At 41.0% G+C, this 7971-nt stretch overlaps 1 protein-coding gene across 1 annotated transcript; it reads right to left on the bottom strand.

The window, feature by feature from the left end:
- Positions 1–396: 396 nt before the first annotated feature.
- On the bottom strand, positions 397–6261 carry LOC108789393 (alpha-1-antitrypsin-like). The gene is made up of 4 exons (XM_018559391.1): positions 5616–6261; positions 4979–5249; positions 3437–3584; positions 397–588 (listed from the first exon to the last, which is right to left on the bottom strand). The coding sequence occupies exons 1-4, from the start codon at positions 6259–6261 to the stop codon at positions 397–399; spliced, it is 1257 nt and encodes a 418-aa protein (XP_018414893.1).
- Positions 6262–7971: the final 1710 nt, after the last annotated feature.

The following is a 7971-nucleotide window of genomic DNA, read 5'->3' as shown; positions in this document are numbered from 1 at the left end:
GGGTTTAGTGTATTACATGGTATTACAAGCGATCCGCCGGCGGTATTCTGCTCGTGCGCACAAGCAGAAAACAAGATGACTACATTTACATGACCCCACCGGGAAACATCCGCCGTCCACCCATTTTATTTTCAATGGGAGGATGGCAAGGTGTTAAGAGAGGCCTGGAACCTAACTCCCTCACTTCCCATTGACATACATTATATATTTGGTTTCAATTTGCAACACTCCCAGAAAAGGGATCTGTTGAATCAGTGCAAATTGAACCGTTGTAAAACGAGGGCCACCTGTATTTGACAAACAATCCAGTGTATATAGCTTTTATTTATGGAATTTTATTTAATTCATCAGAATGTTACAATGGTTACAGTGGTGTCAGGGGGGCTTAGGTGTGTTTTATTTCTGTGCAGGATTCATGACAGTCCCCATGAAAAGAATGCTGTTAGTATTTTTATCAGAGGTTATTAAAACAAATGGACGGTTGAAGATTAACCTTTGAAATAGCATCATTGGAACCATCTCCGAGGTGGTTGCTCCGGCAGCCACTGTCCCCTTTTCATCCACATCTAGTATAGTCCTGTGCATTGCCTAAAATATAATAAAATACATAATATCATCAGCCAATAATCAGCGAATATAATTAATAATAGCATCAGTCAATAACCTGCTCCGCTTTGGTTCTGCAGGATTATTGGCATTAAGGTTATGGGAGAAGTCAGTAAATACAGAAAAGACCTAGAAGCTTATATACAATTATGTTTGCATTTTTTTTTTTAATAAGTTCCACCAGTACTGTTACTTACTGTTGGCCAGACACCCACAGCTGAAATCAAAATGTTTCTGACTGATCTCCTGCAGAAGAAGATAGTTCTGATCGAACTTCTGCAGAAGAATATAGTTATGCAGGGCCGCAAGGCAAGTCAGGTGGCCGCCTGAGGGCGCGCTGCAGGGTGAGGGCGGAAAAAACAGGGCATTTTGGCAAGTACTTGTACTTGCCAAAATCCCCCGATGCTTGCGCTATGTTTTTTTTTTCACTTATCTTCGTGCCTTTAGCTTTAGCTGGCCGGCGACTGCCAGAGGATCCCGACACGCGCGGCACCTCTGTCAGTCGCCGGCCAGCTAAAGCTAAAGGCACGAAGATAAGTGAAAAAAAAAACATAGCGCAAGCAGGCCCAGCGCTACAGGGGGTCGGGGAGGGGGGCGCAAAAATGCACATTGCCTGTGTAGGCAAGAATCCTAGCACCGGCACTGTAGTTATGACTGATCTTCTACAGAAGAAGATGGTTCTAACTAGAGGTGCACCAAAATGTAAATTTCAAAACTGAAACAAAACCGAAATAAAAAAAAATTGTCAGGCCGAAACCGAAAATGTTTTTTATTTTAATTTTTTCAAATGTTTCAAATATTTTATTTTTATTTATTTTTTATAAACATTTTTATTTTTTTATTTATTTGTATTTATTAATTCATTATTAAATATTTGTATTTTTTACTTTACTTTTAGGTGCTTTGGGGAAATATTGGGGGTCTAAACAGACCCCTGATATTTTTATTTAAAAATAGAAAAAGAGATTGAGGACAAAAAGTCCTCAATCTCTTTTTCTGCATCCCCTGTTATCAATGAACAGGAATCCTCTATACTGAGTGTTCCTGTTCATTGATAACATGAGGACAGAGTATGTTTACTATAACCACAATCATGAATGAACAGGAGGAGATGTAGATCACTTCCCATTCATTCATAATTGAGGATATAGTAACCATACCACGTCTTCAATTATGTTCAAACACTCTGCGATCACTGATCACCGACTCCTTGTACCCGCTCTCCCTCATGACACGCTGTCACAGGAGGCTGAGCGAGTGGAGCGGGAGGAAAGCTCAGTCTCCTGTGACCGGGCGGGGAGAGAAATCACGGATGCACTGCTGTATTGGCACAAAAATTGCACTTTCGGCATGTTGCCAAAAGTGCCATTTTTGGCTGATATGTTTTGAGAGCCGATTTATCGGTGCATCCCTAGTTCTAGCCAATTTTCTGCAGAAGAAGATGGTTCTAAATAATGTTCTGCAGAAGAATATAGTTATGACTAATCTCCCGCAAAAGAAGATGGTTTTGACCAATTTTCTGATAATTTAAGCCCAGCATCCCATTTCTGCTTGTTCAAGGGTTTCATTGTTATCTGTGTCCACACTATGAAGATGTCCCCTAACATTTTGCCCTGGTGACCATTTCAAATGCAACGGTCCAATCTAAATGATTATTTGCATATAGGATGATATGCATAGAGGATTCAGTGAGGCTGTTGAATTTTGTAGATATCATTGTTTATATTTTTTATTTTGGCTCTGGATTATCTGATAATGTGTAAATCTGATCCCTGGCACTCTGACAGATTTAGGAGTTGTCCGTGTGTTGGGATGATGCAGGAGAAGAAGATTTAATTTTAGGGCCATTTTAAACACAAATAGCTGTTATTGGAGGTATTTTTAGGGTAAGTGTCAGGAAGCCAGAGCCAGGATTCTTTCATCGCCGGCGTGCGCGCGGGCGTGCGCCGATGTGTTGTTTGAGTTTTTGGCGCCCTCTGGGCTACATAAGGCTGTGACTAACAAACCTCCTTTGCTGTCAGATCGTCAGCTTCCCTGTGTTCCTATATCCTGCTCCTGAAGTGTTCCTGTTATCTTGACCCGGCTTGGCTTGACCTTTCTGCTTCTCTCCAGTGATTGACCCTCGGCTTGTTCCAGACCATCCTCCTGCCTCATCCTCTGTACCTCGCTGCCTGCACGTTGATGACCTCGGCCTGTCCTGACTACCCTGCTATTCTTGTCTGCTGCTCCTGCTCATCTAATTCATCTACTACTGGCACTCCTGCCCCTCTGTGCCCCAGTGCTCCTGTACCCATTCAGGAGCCCCAAGACCAGAGAAGTGAGAGAGGCCGCCCTCGACATCTCAGACTCCCCTAAGGTACGTGACAGTAAGGATGGACATTGATGGGTTGAATCAACTCTTTTCTGTAGTTTCAAAAACTCCAGTGCCAAGAACTCCAAGTCTGAAGTTCTGGCTGAGTCTACCCATCACAGAGTCTTACCTACAGTACATCTGATAATTATAAAAGGTGGTAGTGCAGGTGAGGGGAATCTGGCATTTTTGTCACCCTATAACCAGCTTTAGCCTATATACAAGTATTACAAACCTGACAGGGACTCCAACCCTTCCCCACTCTATCCAGAACTACAAAAAGCTGTGGTTATAGACATGTGCTTTTACCCATTATTTCAAACTCTCCAATTCTTGTACTTGTTAGATTTCTTAAAATGATAAACCTTCATTGCTCTCCTATGGAAAAACTATCATCTCTGTTATTAGAGGATGGGAGGTAAGAGGTGACATCATGTTTACGGACCAAGTAACAGGAAAAAGAATCGAATGGGCTCTTACTTTATCCAATTTGAGGCCAACGTCCTGAGTGATTCCGGAGAAGTCCGCAGAATTGGTGAAAGCAGTATTGATGCCAAGCTGATGTAAAGCATCCTCAAGGTTTATAGTTGAACTGATAGAAAATTTGGGTAAGGAAAGTTCAATGGGCCTGTGAAGTAAAAAAAATATGGTGAAGCTCAAATGGCCGGGCAAATACTGACAGCTACAGTAGTCATTATGATAAAAAAGGACAATTCCAACCACCTCCTCCACAGTTGAGACACTGATAAGGAGGAGCTATTGACTCACCAAAGGAATTGTGGAGCCATGCATTAACCAAATTTGCAAAAACTGAAAAAACAGGACATTTTGGTAGAGCCCTAAAATTAGTGCTGAATAATCTATGGCTAGCCACACTGGCTCTGCACAATCTACTTTAGATTTTAAGTCCAATACCAGGTTTATTTTTTCTGCGGCAGGGCCCTGCTGTACCGGAATTGGGCTTTGATGACAACTATGTAGTATGGGGGCTTAGCTAATTAAATCATCCTATTTATACCCAATCACATGGGTTCTTCCACTACAAAATTGTTGGTAGATATAAAGGAGATGGTATAGAATAGATAGTAACGTGTGGCCAGCTGTAAAGAAACCTGTCGAGAGAAACATGGATGCTGTAATTGCCAAACACTCCTTTTGGCAATGCCAGTTGCCTGAGTGTCATAATGACCCAATGGCATCTATACATCTATACTATATGGCCTGTGGGAAGCCTAGCTAGAAAACTACAATATAAACCAGGGGTAGGCAAACTCGGACCCTCCAGCTGTGGTGCAGCTACAAATCCTATTAGGCATTGCAAGACTCTGACATTCACAGACATGACTATCAGAGGCAGATGCTTGATGGGAATTAAAGTTTCATCACAGCTGGAGGACTGAAGTTTGTCTACCATTGCTATAAACTATACTTCTTGTGTTATATTTACCTCTGGGCTACATGGCATAGCATTGGAGCACTGAGAACACTTCAGAACCTGACAGGAAGGCAGGACAAAGGCAGGCAGTTAGCAAGGCAAGGGCAGGAGAAAAGCTTGCCTTGCCAACTGCCTGCCTTTGTCCTGCCTGCCCTTTGGGTTACTAACTAACATCACATCAGTGCTGGTGCCCTTCTTAAAGGAGAACTATAGGGTAAGTGTTTTTCCCCATAGTTCTCCTAAGGTTCACGGGAGGACACAAACTAGCATCCTCCCGTGACCCAAAGCTCAGTATACCGCGAGCTACAGCTCCCGGTATACTGAGACCGCCGCAGCAGGGACGGATCCCGACATTACTGTCTAAATCTGCCTAGCTGCGTGATTGAAAGCTTGCTCTGCCTATCTAGAGGCAGAGCCAGCTGTACCCACCCCCTCCCCCGACCGTTCCGCCAGTTAGCGCTAGAAGATCGGAAAAGGGAGGGGGGAATCCCTGCAGGGAGCCATGAGTAATACTTATTTTATGTTTTAATAAATAGGTGAACGGAAGGGTGTTGTTATAAAATCTGCCTGCAGTCTTCTTCACTTACCCTTTTCTAAATGACGTCCTCCATCGGTGTATGGTCTCAGTGGACAATCTTTGTTCTAACTCATGGATCTTGCCTGGCTCGGGGATGGCAATAATCATAGATGCGCTATCCTTGTATGGAAGCTCGACCACTGTGCAAGAAAGCTTTGTGTCACGGTAAAAGTTGTACTGACCCAAGCGAAGCATCATTGGAACATCCACCGTCGTGGTCTTATCAACAATGAACTTCTCAAGTTTTGTACTACCTGGATGAAATGGTTCCTGCCATTCTCCTAATAAAACATGAATACATTATAAATCTAAAAACGAAAAATTCAGATCAATGTGAACTTAAAAAAACAAAAAATTTGAATCAATCCGAATTCCGAAACAAACTGAATTGGATTTTGGATACGAAATCCGAAAAAAAATTGAAGTAATCAGAAACAAAACAAATTTTTTGAGCCTTCGCATTTCTATGAGATAAGCTCCTGATTTTTTTTTGTTTTCAGCCCTGCCCAGTTCCCCTCTACTTACATTATTTCCATTAAATAAGGGGAAGTGTCCTGTGGTCAGACAGGGGGGAACTGGGCAGGGGTGACAACACTGGTATCACCCGATATATGATAATCTGCTCCAGATGCCACTGCTCTTCTTACCCTTAAACAGAACAAGGTTGATCAGGACCATATTAGAGTCTTTAGAAAGGTCTTTGACAAGTTCCTCAATTTTGCCTTCAGTTTTATTCTTCACATATTCATTTATCTCTTCTTTAGCTTTTTGTGGGTCAGTTAAATTGGTTTTCCTAATTTCGGCATGGTAAAGATCCTGTACACTATCTTCAAAGTTTTTCAGCAAGGTCAGTGTGTCTTGCAAAAAGATTGCGTTGCTGATGTCAACCCTAAGACTGCTCTTTGGTTCATTCAACATCTGGAGAAGATTGGAATAAGCCCGGTGGACCTCCTTTTCCTCGCAATGTGTGTTGTTCAGTCTCAAACCTTCCCAGATTTCCTGGTGGGTCTTTGATCCAGACCCCAGCATCAACATGGAAAAAGTAGAAGAAATGCTCAGGGGTGAAAAAACAACATTTGTGGGTGTGGAAGCCTTGCCTTGAGAAGCCATGGAGGTCACATGCTTGAAGAAATTGATGGCAAATTCAGAATTTCCCTTCACTGTTTCTCCGAGGGCTTGGACTTTTTTCAGCTCTTTTGCAACCTTGGTTTCTTCACAAAACTCTTCAGATTTTTGTCCATCTGAAGCAGTTGTGACCGGCACGAGCAGAAGCAAAATTAGGAAGAACTTCATGTCCTATCAGTATAGAGGCTCACCTGCAGGAAATGATAATGTGTTAGTTGTGTCTTTGATTTTAACAACTGATCCACCTCTTGGACTTGTAACAGGAAATGTTCTCTAGACTTCTACATAACATGGAGGAAATTATGAGAAATATTTTAGCACACTATAAAAATAAAATGTTCACCTAATCCTAACATATACTGTATAAAGTGTATATATTTATGTATGTATATACATAAATATATACATTTATGTATATATATATATATATATGTATATATATATATATATATATATATATATATATATATATATACATCTTTCTTTTTAGTTTTTGTGCTTTAGTTTAGATAAAGAAAAAATGAACATTCTTTTCTAGAACCTCTGGATCTCTTATTTTGTTTCTAGGTCACTTCTTGACCTAGAAACACAACAGGAAATGAGAAGAAATCTCTCCAAGGTAAGGGAAACCCCATCTTATGATGGCCATAAACTAGTAGATTTACGAATAAACATTCGTAAGAAAGATCATTCATTGCCATTTGATAATCCCATCAGACAATTGACGAATGTCGATCGAAATTTAGTTTTTTTAAAAGTTTGATTTTGGAATGAATGGAATTTTTCCAAATAAAAGCCACATTCACTGTTAGAATTTAGTTTGCTCAAGAAAAAAAAAATATCTATCTATCTATCTATCTATCTATCTATCTGTCTGTCTGTCTGTCTGTCTATCTATCGAGGACTTTAACGTTCCTGAATTCAGTGACAATTCTCTAGTCAATCACATTGTTGCAAAACTGTCTGCCCAATCGCTTGTATGGTGTGTGGGAGTGTGGAGCTGCTGACAACTATCCCGGGCTCCGGTGTCCCTCTTACAGGCCCGAAATGGTCATGTCAGGTCTCTGCAGTGAGATCGGAGGGACATCAACACAAATCCACCAGCTGATCTCCCATCTGATCACTGAATGCAGAAGTGATGTGTATTACATCACTTCCACCATCAACCTGTCATTTCTCTGGCTGCCGGAAAAGAAGCTGGTAAAGCAGATCTCTGCTTCATTGGCTTCTTTGGTGGTCCATAGGTGACATTAGGGGTCTAATAAACCCCTGTTGTCTCCATAAAGCGGACCTGTCATTGTGTCTGTGATATCACATAGGGGAATTTTTAGCCCCCTTATGTGATAGCAATATAGTTAAGTATAAAAAAAGTTGAGAAAAAAAAAGTCACATATAACAAAATTACAGAAACACAATTTAAAAAAAAAAAATTCCCCCACCCCCACATACACGCACATACAAACCATCACCTGACGCATACAAAGCATGTGGCAGGTGCGCCTATTTGCGAAAATGACAATTGCACCGCACATGTTACATATCACCGCAAACGTCGAAGTGAAAGAAATAATTTTAGGGACATCAATCCCTGATAACACTAAACTGATGAGCGGTAAAAGCTTTTAAAGCGTCGCCTATGGCCAATCTTGGGTGTAGTCGTTCTTTACAATTTTACGGGCGCACAAAATTTTAAGACTTGACATGTTTGATGTCTATTTACCCGACATGACCTCGTCTTTTATATTTTACCCAAAAATTGAGCAATAATAAATGTTTCATAACATAAGGTAGGGAAAACAATTTTGGTAAATTTTTTGTTTATAGTAAAAAATAAAAAAAAAGTCAAAGTACCGCAGCGCAGAATACGGAAAAATGGCC

Source organism: Nanorana parkeri, unplaced genomic scaffold, assembly GCF_000935625.1.
Source record: "Nanorana parkeri isolate BGI_ZX_2015 unplaced genomic scaffold, ASM93562v1 scaffold392, whole genome shotgun sequence".
Lineage (NCBI taxonomy): Eukaryota > Metazoa > Chordata > Amphibia > Anura > Dicroglossidae > Nanorana > Nanorana parkeri.
This window is presented reverse-complemented; position numbering and strand designations above follow the sequence as displayed.